This window comes from Bicyclus anynana, chromosome 13 (assembly GCF_947172395.1).
Source record: "Bicyclus anynana chromosome 13, ilBicAnyn1.1, whole genome shotgun sequence".
In the NCBI taxonomy this organism is placed as follows: domain Eukaryota; kingdom Metazoa; phylum Arthropoda; class Insecta; order Lepidoptera; family Nymphalidae; genus Bicyclus; species Bicyclus anynana.
In genome coordinates, this window is record NC_069095.1 from 15,346,811 (window position 1) to 15,369,925 (window position 23,115).

Consider the following 23,115-nt stretch of genomic DNA (forward strand, 5'->3'; position numbering starts at 1 on the left):
AAGAACTAAGAACTAAGTATGTCTAAGTCCACTAACTTGAAGCAACTATACTGTGGTGCCTAAGCTGTTAAAATCAGCTGATTATAAGAAAGACTCTCTCTCTTTCCCTCTCATTCCCCCCCTTTTCCCTCTCTCACTCTCACTCCCTTATTCTCACTCTCACTCTCTTTTTTATTCTCTCTCTCTCTCTCTCTCTCTCTCACTTTGAACAGGTGTGTTAGTATTCATCGGCGCTGCAACAATAAGCTACTGTGTATGGACCCCAGCGGGGGTAACGCACGACTACAACAAGCTGGCCCGCATCATGTACCTCTACGACCCCCTGGCCTGCGGGTACCGGCTCCGGGCGCTGGCCTCCACCAAGACCTTGCTGCTGAAGAACGACACGAAGAAGCTGAAGCTGACCCCGATTAAGTGGCAACCACCAGTTGTTACTGTGTCTACGAGGTTGGCGGCAAAGACTAGAAAGTATGTAACTGTCATTTATTATCATTATCAACCGGTGGACGTCCACTGCTGGATATACTAGCGTATGTCTGCCACTTTGTCCGCCCTTAGACCTCTTTGATCCGGCCCTGTCGCAAAATCCGTCTAGTGACTATAAACTTCCTCCAAATTAAATTTCATCTTTGTACTTCAAGCGGTTTTTGATATTTGTGACAACCTTTCGCTTCTATACAGGATGTCCCGTAAATAGTTCGACATACTCTACAGGATGATAGCTGACACCAAGGCCTACTAAAATAACACAAAATTTACGGTTTTTAAGTTATAATGATTTTTGTAAAAATACAAAAATCCCTTCAGTGCAATTTAGTCATACCATCTTCTGAAAATTTACTTAAGCGTTGGTTTTATACTTGGTAATTATTTTTGAATAGTTGTTTCAAGTAATGAAAGTTTAGTAGTAGTATTCCTGAGATCAGCGCGTGTAAGCAAACAAACAAACTCAGTATTGTAACAGCTTTATAATATTAGTATAGATGTATTGATTCTGAAATACTATATTGTTTCAGATATACAAAGTTGAGCGTTTTAGTGCACGTATTTTGGTTCCTGGTAGCAATAGCACTGCGTGTCTTCAAAACATCGTCCAAGTTAAAGCTACTGAAATTCATACTAGCGACTTCCTTCTACGCGTGTGTCTTTGTAATAACATTCGACCTGTCGATGGCAATTGTGTATATTGCCCACATTCAGCAAAGTTTGACCAACGAAATGATTCTCAGATACAGCGGGTGGAGTGTGGAATTAAAATTGAATAGGTGTGTAAGTACATATGGTAATTGAGGACTTCCAACAGGTGATCAGAGTTGAAACTAATTATATGAACTCTATTTATAAAGACCTGCCGCGCTAGATGTTACTTTTCTGTCAAAGTTACTTTACTGTTAAAGTATGATCAACGATCTAATGCGATTAAAAAAATATTTATATTTATAATCGCATTAGATCGATCATTCGATTCTTCGATTCTATAGAATCGAGATAGATAAAAACTATCTCTATAGAATCGATGTTTCATAGTTGTAATCGTGTTCGTTGGTTAAAGAGCTCCGTAAAAATACCTTTTTCTGTAGTTGAATGGTGTAAAAAACGGTCAACAACTTGCAGTTTAGTATATGATAATATACCTAATCTAAGCTCGTTTTCCTCACAAAATAACAGTCATCAATTTTGTTCGTGAATTTGGGTGCGATACTGAGATTTTACCTATAAAAGAACATACGCTTCGAATTGAGAAACTCCTCTTTTTTGAAGTTGGTTAAAAAGCACTGCTATCGATTCCACGTTCCATTACAATCGGTTCAGCTGTCCCCAAAGATTTGCACGGACGATCAGACAAAGATAGAGTTTTGGTTTGTTTCAGTATCTTTATGTAGCTATATACACTTGAGACCGATATTTAGACATCTAAGACAGACGCCTAAATTTTATTTATATGTCTTGATTGGAAGACTTGTCATCTTGCTTAGTGACTGTTTATTTTTAGGTATGAAGATTTTGGTGGATGGTTGCCAATAGCAGCATCGGCTCTCTGGATTAGGGGTGGTATAATTTTCGCCTTGAACATCTACAGTTGCAGACTTCTTCAAAACATACTACGGACTATTCAAAAGAGAGAAGTCAAGAGAAAGGTTGCTCTGAGAGAGAACCTGCCGATACCTGACCCTAATTTTGGAAAACCCAATGACCGCGATGACGGTGTGATATACTTCAGGCCTGGAGAGTATACGCCGGTTGTCAGAACTGCAAATAGACCTTCGTTCTTCTTTTTTTAAATGGACATATCTGCTTGTTTTACTACCTACAACGTTCACGTCAATATTGAATAGGCATTTTCTAGGAAAAGGTGTTTTACAGTAAGATCCTCAGTATCAGCGCTATAGAAAAATTTCATAGAACTAGCATTAGCTTAGCCGGCAGAGAGAAGAACTCTGATCCTAAGACTTAAAACATGGGCGTACATTTATTATGTATACAAGATAAGCTCAAGTCAGACGATGTCATAAATCCAAACTTGACTCAAGAAAAGGCCAAGTCAGACCTTATGTAAGATAGTTGTCGTTAAAGTAAGCTTTTTTGATATTGCTTATTGACTAAGTAATGTAGTACGCGGTTGTAATTTATCTTTTACAAAGGAATTGTAAATGGTATTGCTTCAGCATCCGTGATCACACTTTGGCTACATATAGAAACATGTTACAAAATACGGAGAATGCAGTTTTTATGGATTTGATGTTAAATGTAATATACACTTTAAGCACATAGAGCCGATGGACGTTGGGGTCCCGAGGTGCTGGAATGGCGACCCCGCTCTAGAAAGAGCAGTGTTGGTCGACCACCCACCAGGTGGACAGACGACATCCAGCGAGTCGCAGGGATTCGCTGGATGCAGGCGACTCAGGATCGTGATGTTCGGAAGTTCCTACAAAAGGCTATGTGATGACACTTTAAGTAAATAGGCCTGCAGGATCATAGAAGATATTGTACACTGCCAGAAATGTGGCATTTACTTCGTTTTGCGTCAGTTATACACTCGACGTGAAATTAATATTGACACGAGCGAGATTCCAGATGAAGTCAAAAAGAGAGTAGAGCGTAAATTTGAGGTAAAAGGCATTGCGGTAGAACCTGAGGCGAAGTTTGGGCAGTCGAGTGAGCTAGAGTGTGCACTTTACTTCAATTCTGGGGGAAATAGGTCAGACGTTGTGTAAATAAAACCTTCGCTCCTTCTATTTTTAGATATAAGTGTTTTAGAAATAAAATAAATTAAGCATAATGCTTAAAAATCGTTTTAATCATTACTTTAAAAGTTATCATCGAATTTTGTACGAGATGTTTTCAGTGGTTTATGTAGAGTTTGTTTCAATAATACTCTGTTAAAAAAAAAATACAGAGTATGATGAAAAATTTCGCAACACTTATATTTTGTATATATCTACTAGGGAAACGGCAGCTTGGAATTTAGTATTGTTTTCTTTTTGGACAAATATTTTTCTAGTCAAGACCAAGACTTTTCTGTAATAGCATAAAACTAAGCTGATACTGGGGGTTTGGAACGACACTGCGCGAATATGAAGTCGTGCGCGCGGGGCAGAGGAAAGGACTGCGCGGGTATGAAGTCGTGCGCGCGGGGCATCGCTATCCCCCTCCCGGACCACGCGAATCATCGGGAGTATTACGAACAACTTTGCCAAGCTATAGTTAAGAAGTTTCTGAAGACATATAAAAATTTAAAATTAAATTATTGTATTCCGATAGGAACCCTCAAGTGTGGTTGTTGTTTAAACTACAGGATCATTAGATTTACCACCCCTGTAGTTTGACAAGCACAGATTAGGTTAGTTTCTAAGATGTAGTGCGTGTCATGTGAATATTCCTCTGTTATATAGCCTGGTTTACCACTTAACATCTGGTGAACCATTTGCTTGTTCCATCACTATAAAAAGAAAAAAGTCTACACAGTGAAACACAAAGTTCGATTAAAAAGCTTTCCTTTGTAAAAAAATTCCTCAGCAAGTAGCTCGTGAATTATTCCGCTGAGTGTAACTAAATGGAATTTAATAGAAGTTTGTAAGAATATTTAATTTATTACATCCTTCGGAGAGACCCGCCCGAGACCGATGAGCGATTTATCATAGATCTGTGAAGTAATGCAAATTGGAAAAAACGGAGTTTCGTTTTAAAATCCTCCGCAAACTTTCGAGACTCTAAAATAAGAGTAAGTATTATACTTAGGTAAGTGCTATCTCATAAGTAATATCTCTTTTGTAAATCCCTTTTAAATTTAGCTAATTTCATCTTTAATGACAATATGTAGAATGAAGATATACTATTTTTTAACATACACGACATATTCGTATAAATAGTTATGATATAGTCATTCCTGTAGGCCTAACATGCAACCAAATGCAACGATATTTTACACTGTAGATATGTTACGTGTCTACAAAATCACACTGCAAATATGATCCGAATTTAGCTACCCCATTGAGCGGGATAATATATAGCCTATAGCCTAAGAATGTTTCAAATCGGACCAGTAGTTCCTGAGATTAGCGCGTTCAATCAAACAAACAACAAACTCTTCAGCTTTATAATATTAGTAGAGATTCGGAGTAAACTGAAAAATTAACAAGCGTATTTGAAGGGTTAGGGATTTTGCAATTTGCCTAAGTGTACCAAAAAACGTCATAAAAGAATTCAATTTGCGCGAAGGCTGCCGTTAAATTTTTCATTACAGCGTTCCCGGCCGATGGACAGCCATTAATTTTGGACTCGCGTAATCGAAACACGGGATGGGACAGTTTCCAACTGAATTGGTTGTAACCGAAAAGTAACACGGTGACCCGGAAGAGAGATTAGTCTTACACAGTGTTTTGACACAATACGTACCTGATCAATATTGGTCAGGTATGTATTTTATCAAAAACACGAAGATTGAAGATAATTAATCTTTAACAAAATATTTCGACGACTAAGCTATTTAAGAAGCAAAAACTGTAATTAAGAAGAGAATTTTTCAGAGGATCATTCATCATAATTCAAACGTAGAACCTCCTCCTTTTTGGAAGTCGGTTAAAAACTAAGCCTTTTCAGAAATACATTTTATTTAGGAACTGCTAGTTAAAATGCATAGCATTTATATAAGAATGTATGTTGTTAACCAAAAATAAACAAAGAAATACTCGTACGAGTACGTACGCTCCAATCAAGCTAGCAGAATGATCTCAATTGTTTCACTAATGAAAAATTAAACTTTGCCCAGTCAGTATAGTGCTGTTCCTCATAAAGCCAGACTAGTAGTAACTAGGATCTGAGCCCAGCGGTAGATTGCAATTTACCCCAGTAGATAGATCAGAAATTACTCATTATATCGGCCAAGAGTTTAATGTCTACTCTTAGCCGCGTCGCTCCGTCGTAACCAACTCGAAATTGTTTGTTACTAATTTCCCAGGATTCCCGCTAACGAGGTTAAGATTTCCGAAATTGACTTTAGATTGGATTGTAACGTGAATTGTCAAAGATGAGCTCCCTCAGGGTCTGGACCATTGTAGTTATACTTTATCAAAGTGAGTTAGCGACTCGTTTTGCACGATTTAATCATGGAAAAGTTAAATTGTTCTATTTCCCAGTTTGAATAGATTATATCAACTGTCAACTAACACGCAGTCAATTTATCTGGATCTGTTTTGCCAGTAATTATATTATTTAGCAAAACTTGGATTACTAAAAAGTAATTTTATATAGTTCCTAGGACGCCAAAAAATAATAAATTCATTAAAAATTTAAACTTTTGTGACTTTGCAGCTTTTAGTGATGATAAATAAAGATAAAGATTCTTAATCTGAATCTTTATCTTTATTTATCAATCGGTCTGATCGGTACCGAGCAAAAACTACGTACTTTCTAACTTTGGTCCCTGCTCTTTATGTTTTAACTGCCTCCTTAGTTTAATGCTTACATCGCGTCTTTGGTCGATCATGGTTTTGTTTAAATTTTACCATTTTCCTTATTCTGGCGCTGTGTGACTTCGATGTGTGATTAAACTGGAGACGGCCTCTTTCTTCGCACATGTATCATAATACGCTACAGTTCTTCTTGGGCGGAGACCCAATCGTTTTACCTCCTCCGTTGTCTATAGCTGTGATCAACCTACTCATCAGCTGGTACACGCTGGGCAGCCAGCTCGAAAAGTTCTTTCATTCTCCCCAGTTAGGCGCTGTGTGACTTCTGTGTGCAATTAAGCTTTAGCTTGGGAGGAAACTTAATCGTTTTTACTTCCTCCGCTGCCTATAGCTGGCATCAGCCTCATTATCAGCTGGTACACGCTGGGCTGCCAGCTCCAAAAGTTCTTCCATCCTCTTTTTCTTCTTCTTCTTTCTTTCATCTTTCATCTTCGTTTTTTCATCCTCGACTTCTGTGTGCAATTAAGCTTAAGCTTCATGGGAGGAAACCTAATCGTTTTTACTTCCTCCGGTGTCTATAGCTGGTATCAGCCTCATCATCAGCTGGTATACGCTGAGCTGCCAGCTGTCACCGACCAGCACCGAGCTGCACGAGGTCACGCTGCTCAAGCTGCTGTACCTGCACGACCCGGCGGCGTGCGGCAGAGTGCCCTTCTACAACATCACCATGAAGTACAACAACGAGTCGTACTCCACCATCATGTGGCTCGTGAGAAACAATATGGCATCTTCCTTCAGAAGGTAATGTTTCAATATCACCATGAAGTACCTACAACAATGAGTCGTACTCTACCATCATGTGGCTCGTGAGGAACAATATGGCATCTTCCTTCAGAAGGTAATGTTTCAATATCACCATGAAGTACCTACAACAATGAGTCGTACTCTACCATCATGTGGCTCGTGAGGAACAATATGGCATCTTCCTTCAGAAGGTAATGTTTCAATATCACCACCTAGTACAACAATGAGTCGTACTCCACTGACATGTGGCTTGTGAGGATGAATATGCCATCTGCTTTTAGAAGGTAATGGTTCTTCGTTCCAGGGTCAAAATATTTATTCATGATCAATGATCATATTGTAAACTTCATATTTATGATATTCATAGCGAGTCGAACAAAATTATGAACGTAGCGAGCCATTGTAGGGGTGTTTTCCTTCCAAGTAATTTTTTAGACTTTGGTGTGGTCCGATAAAAATTATGCCCCTTAAAAATGGTTCGACAAGGTAACCACTTTGTTTTAAACATCTTTCTTTATGTATTCTCCAAAACCTCTCTTAGTTTGTAACTTATTTTTACTTAGGCTTGTATATGCTACTAATGCTATGCATTGCTAAGTTCCGATGCTGGGGCCAGTGTAATTACAATGCTCAACGAAGTGTTGCTATGTACTCGTACAACGATTATAATTTTTCAATTGCCATCAATATTTTATTTTTTTATTATAGTTTGGCTAATGAAAGTAGAGACTGAAATCACCCGCCAAATTCAAGAATAACTAATAATAGTAATAAATAATATACCAATAAATAATAATTTAAACAAATGGAAAAACATGCGTTTTCAATATTTGTTTTAATTATTTTTTTGTTTATGAATACATTGATACTGAGACTAAATATTAAACTAAAAGTTATTCCAACATTTGCACTATAATTTTGAGAATTTACTCAGTTTTTCTTATTTCGGGCGATTTCAATCTCTACTTTCATTAGCCAAACTCTAGTTCATCAATAGCTCCAATTTATTTCAGCAAAGTCCAGCTATGGTTGTGTCTCCACGCGCTATGGCTGGCCCTGTCCGTGGCCAACATGTGGCATGGTCAGCGCCACTGTGGCTTCTACGCGGCGGTCGTCCCCTTCACCGTGGTCGGTGTCACGCTGCTCGTCGTAGACCTCATCTACACGGGACTCTTCCTGCAGAATGTGCCACACACTGATTCTCAGAGTAAGTGACGTGAGCGAAGCCTTCCCTGATCTACACTGGATTGTTCCTGCAGAATGTTCCTTACACTGGTCCTCAAAAGAATATTCATATTTAACTAGAGACGTGCGCGAATTCTTCACTGATCTACACGGGACTCTTCCTGCAAAATGTTCGTTACAAATGTTACTTCCACATCTGTAGGACGTGCTAAAGAATAACACATACTTACACGCAACTGATTAGTTGGTCTATACAGCTTCGGAGCAGTGGTGTAGCCTGTCCCCATGTAGCTTTAAATAAAGAGGTCCTGAGTTCGAGCCTTAGTCCTAGCACTAGTCCTGGTTATGAGTATGCAGTAAGACTACTTAGCCTGGAGTTGAGAAGTTGATAGTGCTTCGGAGAGCACATAAAGCCTTCAGTCCCGGTCGTTATCATTCTCATCTCAAAGTGGTTAACGACAACGTAACGATAGCGTAACGATAACGTAATTTTAGTAGTAACGGTAAGTAACATTATTACTCTTGTGCCCACCAACTCGCATTGCAGCAGCGTTTAGTCTAAGCTGAATATACCTACCCTCTCGTTTATGGAGGGAGAACTGGGCTTGGATGCCATTAAAATAGGATGAAGTCGCGGTCGCCCATTAGTTGATCGTAAAGCAACTCAGATATAAATGAACACAAAGACAGAACCATTCGCTTGGAAGATCGATTAGCTTCGACTGTATTCATCATGTGAAAGAATACCTATAACCAGAAGGTTTGCGTATATATAGATGAGTTGCTAGTCAGATCAGAATCCAACGACAAGTAAGCATTTGGCTGTAATCTAACCTGAGGTTAAGGTTCCCTCAGGATTTATAAAAATCTGAATTTAAATCAATCAATGAATCAATCAATTTGATATTTGCAAACATGTGGTAGGGATGGCAATACAATATTTGAAAAATTATCAACCTAAATTTTGCATGCAAAATTATTAAAAACAAATTAGTTAATATGTACTAGTACTAGTTAGGTTAGTTAGATACGTTATGATTTTAAATATATATTTAAAGCATTAAAATAAAATTATAATTCAGGCGGATGAAGTCGTGGATGTCCACAAGTTTTATAATATAACCCATTTCCATATTTTCCTCGTAACTTTGTTATAAGATTGGGTATTTAATAATTCCGGGAATTCAATTTAATAAAGTCCCTTCTGACCTCTATTACCCGTACGAAAGGTCTTAGGGATGTCCACATCTAATAAAATAGCGTAAGTTAACTCTGTACAACAAATAATTTTCAAAAAATCTACTTTTGGCGAAACTCCTAATTCAGTTACATCGCTGGAAGTTTGCTAGATTTTTAGTATTACGAGTACTTATATGTATAGGATATATATGTCGGAAATGTACTTACTGGACTTAGGTATTCGGCAATATACCTCCTTAGTCATTATATCTGCAAGATATCGGGTGGATATACAGTCTTTATGCCGTTAATAACAAATATAATAAGTGCTAAGATTTTTGTATTGTCTTTTTCCATACTTATGGATAAGGTCAGTAATGCCCTTCCGAGGTCTTTTCTTTCTGATTTTTACAATCGTACTAATATTATCAACCCAAAAGTTTGTATGGATGTTTGTTTGGATGTTTGTTACTCTTTAACGCCGCAACTTCATCGATTTAACTTAATGTAATATTAGAAATAGATTTTACTCGGTATTAACACATAGGCTACAAAGGCGTCCGCTAGTTTTTATATTTATTTAAATAACAGTGAGCACACTGCACGTGTGCCCATCAATTGTGGATTCATAACCAAACCCACTTCTAACAGTCTTTACGCCTAATCCCAGGGGAAGAGGGAATATTGATCACGTTAAAAAATTGTCTTATATCTTTCTTCTTTTAAAAATTTCTACTATTTTTACAGTTGCAACCCTCGGCTTCATGAACACCAGCTTTCCTGGAAGCCTCAGATGGATCAACAGGCCGTTCCCCTGGCCACTGGAGTACGTCTCCGACGAGGACACCACCTGGGTCTCCCTGCTCTTCGCCTACATCAGCTGCCGAGGAGTGGTGCAGTGGATCATCAACTTCTGGATGATCAAGGACAATTACTACGACGGTCTTGATGCTTATCGTAAGTTCTTTGATAATTTTCAATCGCCTAAACCGTTAGATAAGCCTTTAGCAAATTGGAGAGAGCTGTGCTATCCCAGTGTGGAAGAGGAACTTGTAAAATACAAGAAACCTAATGAGTTAATGAGATTTGAATCTTGGAATATGATGTACCTCATGAGGTACAGGTATGATGTACCTAATGAGGTACAGGTATGATGTACCCAATGAGGTACAGGTATGATGTACCTAATGAGGTACAGGTGTGATGTACCTAATGAGGTACAGGTATGATGTACCTAATGAGGTACAGGTAATATGTACCTAATGAGGTACATCATATCCCAACCCAGGATTAGATTCCAAGATATTTCGAATAATAACATCAACTCGGAATAATTTACATTTCGATGTCCGTAATATTGCAGATCGTCTTCAAAAGGAAAAATCAAGGCAAAGATCAAAGGCGTGAACGTGAACATCCACAATCAATCTCTCATTCCTTTTGTTTGTCGCTACAAAGACGAAGATGTGAAGGCGCCCCATTATGTTAACACGGATTATCTTCAGAAGTATAATATTGTACGAAATAAGAAAATACTTTGTGTGTAATATATTTTTGGTAAAGGACTGGATTGAAAGATCTTCTATATTATATTGACCTCATTGTCTTAAAACATTTATTAAAATGTATTTTTTGTTGAAGCAAATTTTTAGATATTTTTAAATTCAGAATTCATTTATTTCAATAGTTTATCAGCATTTTTTAAACGTCAGTTTTGTCTATTGATAGTGATTAGTGACTCTACCAACGGTTAGGAAGGCAAAAACTGCTGAGAACTGGCTGTACACTCAACAGTTGCTCTTTAAAAAATCATACATCAATAATTTTGGTGATCTGAGGAAGCTGATCCAATGGTCTCCGAGCATCTTTATTGTTAACGAATTTCGTCAGTTGTGTAGTAACCTAGACTTAGTAAATGTTTTAACACATTACTTAAATTAAGTTAAATTCTTAACTCTCTAAGAAGAAGAAGAAGAAGAAGAAGAATAGACTCTATCTCGATATCTGCCTTATGCCGTTAATAATAATAATAAATATATTTGCATTGTCTTTTTCCATACTTATGGCTAGGGTCAGTAATGCCCTTCCGAGATCTGTCCTTTTTAACCGACTTCCAAAAAGGAGGAGGTTCTACGTTCGGCTGTATGTATGTTCTTTTTTTTATGTATGTCCAGCGATAATTCCGTCATTTGTGGACCGATTTTGAAAATTCTTTTTTTGTTTTGAAGGGTCTGATTCCAGGGTGGTCCCATTTTTTTCATGTCAGGATCTGATGAGTTGTGTAGTAACCTAGACTTAGTAAATGTTTTTAACACATCACTTAAACTAAGTTAAATTCTGAACTCTCTAAGAAGAAGAAGAAGAATAGACTCAAACTCAAGACCTAGTCCCAGGCTAACCGCTAACTGATGTAGACATACCGTCAAAAGACATCATATTGAAATTGAGTGTTCGCAAAGTGGAAAATAATTTAACACCACAAGCTAACATCCACGCCGCTAACGACACAAAGCGTTTTGCATGCATTAATAATTCCGTTATACCCTCAACATAGTGTTTTCCGAAATTCCATTAAAGGTGTGTTCAGTACCGTAGAGTATACCAACATACAATAAACACATGACTGGTATATTTTATTCTTCAAACTCAAATTTTAATTTAGTTTATTCAGTGGATACAATATTTTCTTATGCATATATATCGATCGTTAGCCGTGATAACCCAGTGGATATGACCTATGCCATTGATTTGGAGGGTGTAAGTTCAAATCCGTTCCAGAGCATACAACTTTTCAATAATGTGCATTTTAAGATATTAAATAAATTTCACGTGTCTGTATCGGTAAAGGGAAAACATCGTGAGGAAACCTGCATTCCTGAGAATTTCCTTAATTTTCTTCGTGTGTGAAATCTGCAAATCCGCCAGCGTTGTGGACTATTAGCCTAACCCCTAATTTTGAAAGAACGTGCTCTTCACACACGAAAATTCTCAGGTATGCAGGTTTCCTTACGTTGTTTTTCCTTCACCGTCTGAGACACGTGATATTTAATTTTTTAAAAGAACCCACACAAATATTTTTAGTAACGTTAAGCAATATTAAAGTGTTTTTTGATAGAAGTGTTTGGAAATCTTTGCAAGATGCCTGTGTAACGGACATCTCGACTTATAATGATAATGATGGGCAACAATTACTGATCAATAAACAAATTAATGGCTTTAAAATTACTTTAAGTACCTATTCCACAACCTTTACTAGTCTAGTGGTTAGGCGGCGGACTATTTTTCTCCTATCATTCAAAAATATATATGTAAGCGCTCGGGGATTGGTACAATAAAAAAAGCTACTTTTATTTTTCATGCGCACATTTATTATAGTATGCGCGTTATCATCTGAGTCGTCCGGTCATAAAAGTCAAAAAAGATAGGAATGTGCAGCGCGCCTACCTGCGCACCCTAATTATCGATAAACGGCTACCTGCGCACGTGCTAATGATGAGTCAATAATGATTTGGACGATTCTGATCACGAGAAGACTGGGCCAAATGTGTTAGGCATGCCGAAGAACTTCAAAACAAAGATTTACAAAAAGCTCTAATTAGAGATCACGCGCCGCTTATAATAAATTTGGCAGAAGACGAAGATTCTGATGATGAAGACTCAGATGAAGATTAATTTTATTTAGTTAATAATTATATAATATGAAATATGTATTATATTAAATCAAATATTGTTAATTTTTTTAATTTTGTGAACAAGATACGATAATAAACTTTACTTATCGATAATATGTCTTTCATTGTTACACCCTTCACTAGACGGCTCCATAAGACCCATAAGTGCAAGCGAGATAGATATAGAGAAATGATTTATGGCCCTAAGACTCAGTTGTTAACGATAGTAGTATAACCAATTTTACACATTAGCTGCACAAAGGAAAGCTTATCTGTGTAAAAGTTGTTCTCCCGCTATTGTCCAAGCCGTATCTAGCTTCGCTGCAAAAAGTTTACTTTACTAATGGCTCCTGCTATTTATAGCAACAAAGAAACTAAATGACGTCGACGGTGACTTTAAAGCAAGAATTTACAGTTTTAAATCAAGTTAAAATATAATTTAATAACCTAACCAATATAAATAAGTCAAATAATTAGAGTTATTTATATCCGCAATAAAGTTTTAAATTTAAATACGTTTCTTTCTAATAATTTACGGTATAAGAGCGTTTGAACAGTCGAGTTTGCCTATTTGTAGCGACTCTACCACTGGTAAAATAGAAATATACTCTACCGGGAAGATTTGCTTAAATAAATAAATTTCGAGCTGAAAATCCTTAATTAAAACCAGTGGATTATTTTATCAAAAGAGCACTTTAAATTCCGTTAAACTGGAAACTATTCGTGGACTAATAATTCTTTGAATCTACTCCCGCTCGCAAGTTATAGAGTGTGAAATAATGGAGTATAAATTCTTGTTCAAAATACTGACTCTAGAATTTAGAGTACAATGATTTAGTGGCAGTTTTTCTGTAGTGGCAGTTGAATTAGAATTCAAATTTTAATTAGAATGAAGGTAGGGTGGCAGAATCTCTCTCTCTCTATTGCTAGTAGAAGTCTGTATAAATATTATGTATTACTTATTGATCGCAATTCGATTTTCGGCATTATACCAGAACGCCAAATCGCGTGGCGGTACGTCATTGCGAATATTGCGCTAACAAGCCACGGCTAAGACTTCGGACTTACCAGCTGATACAAAATACATTAAGATAAATTAAAGTTTTCCGGTGCGGGGTCGCCATTCCAGCACCTTGGAACCCCAACGTCCATCGGCTCTTTGACCTATGTACCCAGTCCATTGCCACTTCAGCTTAGACTCGCTGAGTTATATTAGTGACTGGTTCTTTCCCCGCACCGGAAAACGCAGTGTTGGTCGACCCCCCACTAGGTGGACCGAAGACATCAAGTGGGTTGCAGGGAGCCGCTGGATACTGGTATTGTTTGATGCCAAGAGGCCCGTGTCCAGCAATGGACATCCATCGGCTGTTAATGATGATGATGATGAAAGAAAGCTGGGAATCGAATCGAGGAACTTTAATTGTGTCACATGTATTAATAAGATGTTAATATTCCTGCTGTAAACTCATATACAAGCAATTAATGAAATTGTGATAATTTTCCCGGAAGCTTTCCTCAATGCTTCAGTTCATAGAAACGTCGTCTCATTATATAAGTGCGCATTATTAACAACTTTGTGTGAACGATACCGTTGTAGTCGAGACTGTAGTGTTAATACGAGCATTTTAATATAAAAGATTGTCCTACTTATTATAAAGCACCGGAATCAGGCAAAGAATAGCCTTTGTATCCATTCATAGTGCTCGCTTGAATGTCATTTTATTATACCTCGATCCTAGTTGGGCGACCCATTATTATTATCAGAACCATGCGTTATTTTATATACTTGCGATATCATTTCGAAGCATTTTTATAATATTTTAAATATGACCTGTATTCCCATTCCTACCCAACTAGTCGGAAAATACTGTGTTAGGAGTGGGTTAAACAATAGTCCAGTGGACGGGGAACTACCACTACCTCTCGGTGATAGGTCCAGCCCCTTAACCGTTGAGATATTGAGGTTTTTTGGCTGTTGGAAGGCTTCCGGCAAAGACGTACCACCAAGCGATTTAGCGTTCCGTTACGATGTTGTGTAGAAACCGAAAGGAGTGTGGATTTTCATCCTCCTCCTAACAAATTATCCCGCTTCCAACTTATACTGCATCATTACTTACCATCAGGTGAGATTGTAGTCAAGGGCTAACTTGTAAAGAATAAAAAAAAAGGTGACAGGAAACCAGATATTGGAGACTAGATATTCTCGAAAAATAGTAAAAAAGGCTAGTTTTTAATTTTTGATTACAAAATACTTATGTTAAATAATCTGTCAGCTACTATAAAATTAAATCAATTATTTTGGTGACAACAATTTTCGACGCGCCGGTATTTCAATACCGTGAAATAATCTATTCATTCATAAATTTTCAAACTGTTGTTATATTAAATTCCAACTAAAAGCAATTTATTAACATAATGGATTCTGGCATCAACACTTTTAAGCTGTCTACCAAATTATTTAAACTTGCTTGTTATAATGTGGAAAGCTGTAATATTATCACGGTACAAAATTTCATTGTTTACCCGTAACCATTTATCTAGGTATATAATTCATTCTGCCTCCACCAAATTCTGCTGCTGTGACCAACTATTTTATACTTGTAATAGAGTGAATCGGAACACAATGACAGCTGATATTGTCAACTGTCATTGTGTCATCTTGTCATCATTGACAATGACAAGCATCGCTCTCTCTTGCCCGACGGTTTCCGCTGTGCACAGCGTGCCAGGTGATTTAAATTATTAGTGTGATATTAATAAAAAGTTAATGAGAAATAAAAGGGTTTTATTATAAGAATTATTCTAGGCTTCGATTTATTATTAAAGGATGAATCCATAGTTTCTTTTTTTTTCTATTTTTCTACGATGTAGATAACAAAGAAGTACGATTTCTTTTACGTCCATTCCTGACGATGTAAACGAACTGACTGTCGAGACGCTATGGCCACTCGATTTGGTGACCTTCGAATGCCAAAAGTAGCCAGGCCTGTGCCACTGGCGACGTCGCCATGGCGTCTTAATAAGGCAGAGCTCTAAGACTAACTTCCCACATGAGCTGTATAACTTTTATTTTGTATCTATTGAGTAAGTAGTGTATGCTTTAAATTATTAAACATCTAGCGGACGCCCGCGACTTTTCCGCGTGGAATTCAGTTTTTTTTTTAATCCAGCGGGACCCATGGGGTTTTCCGGGATGAAATGTAGTCTATGTGTTAACCCAGGGTGTTATCTATATCCAATTAAAATTTCAACCAAATCAGTTCAGTAGTTGCGGCGTTAAAGAGTAACAAATATTCAAACATACATCCATACAAACTTTCGCGTTTATAATATTAAACAATATACGTGGTTCTATTCTACACGTGGTACCCTATACAGCTACCTAATCTCTCTGGTGACATTATCGCGCTGACCGATATTCCGCCAAAATATAATTTAGTCCAACAAATTGCCCGTGAAACTAAAGTACCTACGTCAGTCCAAATTTCAAGGGCTTAAAAAATCAAAAGTCCCCTGTGTTCCAAAATCCTTTAATTAACAAGTTCCCCATCGCTACGAAGTCGGCGGCGATCTGCTAATGTACCGCCGAGGGTCCAATCCATTAGCACCACGGTACACAGACTCACTGACAACAATGAAACCCTTGCGTTTAAAAAATAAACGAAACGGTTAAAGGATCGCCTGGGACTCGAATAATAATGCAGTATTATTCGCATCATTGTAAATACTACTGAATAAAAACTATATAAAAGCTAGAGTTAATTAAGAGTAGTTTTCAGTTCTGGTTACTTGTAGAATTTGTTGTATAAATAATTTTAAAAGTATCTATGGTGCAGCGTCAAAACTTCACACAGCCTCATGCACTATGAACATTACAATATGTACAGACCTATTTCCGCAACATAGAGTTTCGGAATAAACTTGAATTTGGTGTTAAACTGAACGCATACGCCCTTGGGTAGTTAAATACCAATGAGCAGTTTAGCCGTATAGGTGGGTAGTAAAGGTTAAAGTAACGCCCAAGTCGTTATATGTATGTCCGGTTGTCTAAAACGATTCATCTATGATGAGTGATGACATCTATGGTTATGTCAACTTTTGAAATAACCTTCTCTTTTGTCTGTGACAAAATGATTTTGTAAAAAATTAATGGAGGATTTTGATACGAGTTTAAAAAACGTGATTGATTACTAGTAAAATTACATTTGTACACAGTGTAATAACAATAAAAGAGTGTAGTGCTAAACGAGTTTTTATTTAACATTAACAATTTATAACATGGTGCCGAAACCCGGGAGAAAAAGTGTGTTTGGAAATCTTTTAACTACAATAAAAACTTTGAAAAGTTCGACATCTTGATTTTGAAAAGGATTGCGTAGAAAACGTGTGAACATTACACCAAAGATTACGTCGGACTTTAGAAATAGTGTCCTAAAACTACATTTCAGTGGACTATAACTGTAGTAAGTTCGAATTATTTTTATTAAACAATAAGAAGATTAATATTTCTGAACATTCTAGAACGCTAAATAGTTTGGACATTTATTTTACTGTGACACATAACCTACAAAAAACGTGAACATTTCATTGAACTTTTGAAACAAAGTGTGTATAAATATAGACTTTTAACTTGAACCTTAGGCCTGCATTACTAATATTACCTGCCTATTTTGAAATACTTGTCAGTGCTGTTGAACTATTCACAAATATCATAGTAGTATATGTCAATACTTTGAAAAAGTTTATTACCTAAACAAAATGGAGTTGGCAAGTTTAATTAAAGGACAACAGGAATTGTTTGAACAGTTAAAAAAGGCAGAACGCAATTTTAGAAAATCTAATCAAGAGATAAGGTCAAAACACACATATTTGACATCTAGATTGGAAGCTTTAAATAAATTAGAACAAATATTTAATCAAACACATTTGGAGATATGTGCAAAAGTTACTGCGGAGCAATCAGTACAGTCATCTTACTTTAAGGACGATTTGCAGGACAACTTTCAGGAATCATTCTTGTTATATAAAGCTATGCTTATGGATCACATTGCACTGGTTAACGCTCCCATTCAAAAAGCTTGCAATCATGAGAAATCAATCACTAGCAGCTACAGTTCAGACATAAAGTTACCTAGGATTGAACTTCCAAAATTTTCAGGTCATTACACTGAGTGGCAAACCTTCTTTGATATGTTTGTGTCGCTAATCCATGAAAATGTAACATTGACAGATGTACAAAAGCTCCATTACTTAAAGTCAAATTTAACAGGAGAACCTGAAATGTTATTGAGAAACTTCCAAACTACAGCCGCAAACTACATAGAAGCATGGGAACTTTTAACCAAACGCTATAGTAACAAAAGGTACAACTGTAATGCTATTATGAAAACATTATTTGGGCAAAAATCAATACTAGTTGAATCTGCAACTGCAATTAAACACTTATTGGATACAACAACATCATGCTTAAAGGCATTAAACAATGTTGACATTAAAACCGATCAGTGGGATGCTATAATTATTCATCTGGTTGTATCGAGATTAGACAATGAATCTCACCGACTATGGGAAAGTGACATGAGTATAGCCGATGAATTACCCAAATGGACTCAACTAGAAAAATTTCTAGAAACTAGATTTAGAAGTTTAGAAATGGTCAACACAGGAAAACAGTCAAACAATACAACTAGATTAAAAATACAAGAAGTAAAAAGTAAAACATTTCATTCTGCAATAAATCAGAACAAGAGTTCACCTGAACCAACATGTGCAATGTGCAATGGTCCACACTACATTTATTATTGTACTGATTTTAAGAAACAACCTGTGGTGGAAAGGCAGAAAATAGCACAAAGTAAGAAGTTATGCTTCAATTGTCTTGCCCCTACACACCCTGTTTTTAGATGTGCTCAGAAGACATCATGCCGTCTATGTGGCCGTAAACACCATACAACTCTTCATTTTGAGAATGTGGACAAAGAAGCTTTTAGAATGAGACAGAATGAAACACGGGGAGAACAATCTAGTAACAGAACAAGTTCATCAATGAACGAGAGCACTGTAGTGGCTAATTTTTCCAGAGGAGATTTGAAAACTTATAATGTGTTATTAGCTACTGCTGTTGTTAAAGCTAGTTCTAAGAACGGTTCTTACATTATTAGAGCGTTGCTAGACCAAGGCTCTCAAGCCTCATTTGTAAGTGAGGAAACTGTACAATTACTAGGTCTTAAGCGTACTATTGTAAATGGTAAGGTGTCTGGTTTGGGAGACGGTCAGCTGAGTGTCAAATATGCTGTTGCTATGGAGATAAAATCACATCACGAACCTGAAAATAATATAACTATTAATGCTTATGTTTTAAAATCACTTACCTCGTTATTACCGTCGCGCGAAGTAGTTGTCCCTGATTGGCTGGAGCTGAAAAACTTACCTCTTGCTGATCCTAGATTTGCATTGCCCGGAAAGGTTGATGTTTTACTTGGAGCAGATGTTTATGGAGAAATATTGCTGAGTGGTGTAAAGAAGAGTCCTCATGGAAACTTAATAGCACAAAATACATTATTTGGTTGGATTTTGTCTGGAAGGGTAGCACAACATCAAAACACTGGAAAGGTTATAACATTACATACACAAGTGAACGAGGACGAGTTACTGAAAAAATTCTGGGAAATAGAGAACGAGCCTAATACTATTGAGAGAAAATTAACTAGAGAAGAGCAACTATGTGAAGAGAAATATGAAGAAACTACAAGAAGGCGAGAAGATGGAAGATTTATTGTGAGACTACCATTCAAAAATATGGATCCCCAATGTCAGTATGGATACTCATGTGACATTGCAACGAGAAAACTGCATGCTTTAGAGAGAAGACTAAACAAGAATCCCACATTAGCTACTGAATACAACAAAGTGTTAGAAGAATATACATCGTTAAACCACATGAGAGAAGTCACTGAAGAAGAGAAAGATAAGATTACATCTGTTTATCTGCCTCATCATGCCGTGGTCAGAGAAGACAAAGAGACAACTAAAGTAAGAGTCGTATTCAATGCATCGAGCAAAGGGACTAATAACGTGTCACTGAATGACGACCTAGTGGGTCCTAAAATCCAACAAGATTTGCGTCATCTGCTACTTCGATGGCGTCAACATCCCATAGGCATTGTTGCTGATCTGGTGAAGATGTATCGGCAAGTACTTGTTCATGAGGAAGATACAGACTTTCAGAGAATTATGTGGAGAGCTAATTCAAAATTACCAATTAAACACTACAAACTGCTAACATTAACTTTTGGTACTGCTTGTGCACCTTACCTTGCAGTAAAAACTCTGCAAAAGTTAGCAGAACTAGAAAAGGATTCATATCCACTAGCAGCAGAAATAACGAAGAGAGATTACTACGTAGATGATTTGATGACAGGATGTGAAACAGAGGAAGAAGCTTTACAAATTTACAACGAGATGAGTAAACTAATGAAATCTGGCGGTTTTCAGCTTCAAAAATGGAGCAGCAATTGTAAAGAGTTTTTGAACTATATAGAAAAGGAAGAGTTAAATACTGAACAATCTTTAACAATTAAAGTTGACAATATGATGAAAGTCTTGGGCATACGTTGGAACAGACTAACAGATAATTTTGAATATGTGGTGAATCTTGAAGAAACTCATCACCCCTTCACTAAGCGGAACGTTCTATCTGATGTTGCCAGACTATATGACCCAATTGGATGGATAGCTCCAGTAGTCATTACTGCAAAAGTATTCATACAAAAGTTATGGAAGGCGGGTTTGGATTGGGATCATGAGTTGCCCAATGACTTAATGACAGAATGGATAAATTATAGACATGAGCTAAATTATATAAAAGATATTATAATACCACGATGGTTAAATTGCACAAAGAGAAGCAAGCTAGAGCTACATGCATTTTCAGATGCTTCAAGCATGGCTTATGCTGCGGTTATTTACTTGAGAGTAGTGGATGACAACAACCAAGTATATGTGAAGCTTATTACTGCTAAAACTAAGGTCGCACCTATTGAGAAAGAGTTATCAATCCCACGACTAGAGCTATGTGGAGCAACTTTAGCAGCAAAATTATTAAGTGAAGTCTCACAAGTCATGAACATACCTAAGGAGAATTTATATGGGTGGACTGATTCTACAGTGGTTTTAGCTTGGTTAAATGGACCAGCTAATCGTTGGGCTACTTATGTAAGCAATAGAGTGTCACATATTCTAACAATAATGGATTTTGAACAATGGAATCATGTAACCAGTAATCTAAATCCTGCAGACTGTGCGTCTAGAGGACTTAAACCAACAGAACTAAAAACTTTTGAACTTTGGTGGAACGGACCCAAGTGGCTGTCTAAACGAGATATTGGTATAGAAAAAATAAAACTAGAAGACACACATGAAGAAGAAAGAGTAAAAGTTTTTGCTACAGTGACGAAGACAGTCAATGAATATGAATGGACAAAATTTTCAGACCTAACCCGAATGTTAAAAGTAATATCTATATGTCGAAGATTTTTAAAACTAAGATTGCCATCTACCCAAAGAGAATCCTATCCAAAATTTGCAACAGTAAATGAGATGCAGTGTACATTAAACCTTTGCATTAACCAAGCTCAAGATCAGGATTTTCATGAAGAAATACTATCGCTGAAGACTAGAAATTGTGTTACAAAACGAAGTGCTTTATATACTCTTTGTCCATTTTTAGACAAAAATGGAATTTTAAGAGTAGGTGGACGACTAACACAAGCCACCATGGACTTTGACAGAAAACATCCTATTATCATGTTGGCTAAGAACCACCTTAGTCAACTGATAGTTACAGATGCTCACAAAAAGACACTCCATGGCGGCCCTCAGGTGATGATGAATTTTGTACGATCGAAATACTGGATAATTGGAGCACGTAATTTAGTTAAGAAACATTATCGAACTTGTGTAGTTTGTTTGAGATACTCGAAAGTATCAAACACTCAGTTGATGGGTCAACTACCAGAAGCTCGGTTGAAACCCAGTCGACCATTCAAAACTTCAGGAGTCGACTACGCCGGTCCAATAAACATAAGGTTTTCGCCTGGCAGAGGAGCGAAATCCTACAAAGGCTACATATGTTTATTTGTCTGCATGGTAACTCGAGCAATACATTTAGAGGTTGTGTCTGATTTGACTGCTAAGGGTTTCATCGCTGCGTACAAAAGATTTGTGGGACGGCGTGGCCATTGTCAGGACTTGCACAGTGATAACGGGAAAAATTTTGTTGGTGCTGATACCCTGTTACGTGATATGTTTGACAGTGCAAAATCAAATCTACCGAGAGAAATAGAGGAGTTACTAACTTTGGAGTCAACGAAGTGGCATTTCATACCACCTAGTGCACCAAATTTTGGAGGGATATGGGAAGCAGGTGTTAAATGCGCTAAAGCTCACTTAAAACGAGTAATTGGAGACAGTACTTTAACATTTGAAGAGATATCAACTTTACTAATACAAATTGAGGCATGCTTAAATTCACGACCTTTATCAGTTTTGAGTGACAACCCAGATGACCCTCTCCCATTGACACCCGGACATTTTTTAGTAGGTGAACCTTTGATAAATATCAGTGATGTAGACTACTCAGATCAAAATGTTACTGGTTTAGATAGGTGGAGAATGATTCAAAAAATGGTTAGTTTATTTTGGAAAAGATGGTCAAAGGAGTTTTTGAGTAATTTAAATCAACGAAATAAATGGTGTGCCATAAAACCTGAAATTGAAATGGATGATATTGTAGTAGTAAAGGATGATAATATTCCACCTGCGAAGTGGATTTTGGGCAAAGTTGTAAATAAACACCCTGGACCTGATAATGTGACACGAGTTGTAACTATAAAAGTTAAAGGAGGTTATTTAAAACGTCCAGTGAGTAAACTTTGTGTACTAACACATTCTAACTAGCTTGATTCACATTATCACGGTGGGCGGTTAACCTGTCTATATATAGTAGTAGTATTGTTAGTTATGAGTTATATTTATTTTGTTTCTTTATTTCATTACATGGTACAAGTTGTAAAATTAACAATTAACTTTGTACTAGAACTAGTTTAGTTTACATACTACTTTAACTCTCATGCCATATGTTTTGTTATTGATTTTCTTTTACTTTTAATCCTGTAATTGAATTCATAATATATGTTCTACATAGACTGGTTTTGCTCATTACATATTATTGTCTATTACGGTGGGCGGTATTGCTCAACAATACTTGATGTTATATGTGATGTGTAAACTATACTTGAAGTTAAACTATACTTGATGCTAAACTATACTTGATGTTAAGCTTTGCTTGATGTTAATCTATACTT

The 23,115-nt window shown here is 36.8% G+C and overlaps 2 protein-coding genes across 4 annotated transcripts in view; one reads left to right on the forward strand and one right to left on the reverse strand.

Moving 5' to 3' along the window:
• The window catches only part of LOC112044159 (uncharacterized), a 232,269-nt gene that overhangs the window by 116,235 nt on the left and 92,919 nt on the right, over positions 1 to 23,115 (reverse strand). The gene's annotated exons all lie outside the window — the stretch shown is intronic.
• Positions 209 to 2,282, forward strand: LOC112044130 (uncharacterized; the record flags this gene model as incomplete). The annotated part of the gene is made up of 3 exons (XM_024079872.2): positions 209 to 468; positions 1,017 to 1,265; positions 1,994 to 2,282. Coding segments are annotated over 3 exons (798 nt in total), but the record flags the coding sequence as incomplete, so codon positions are not given.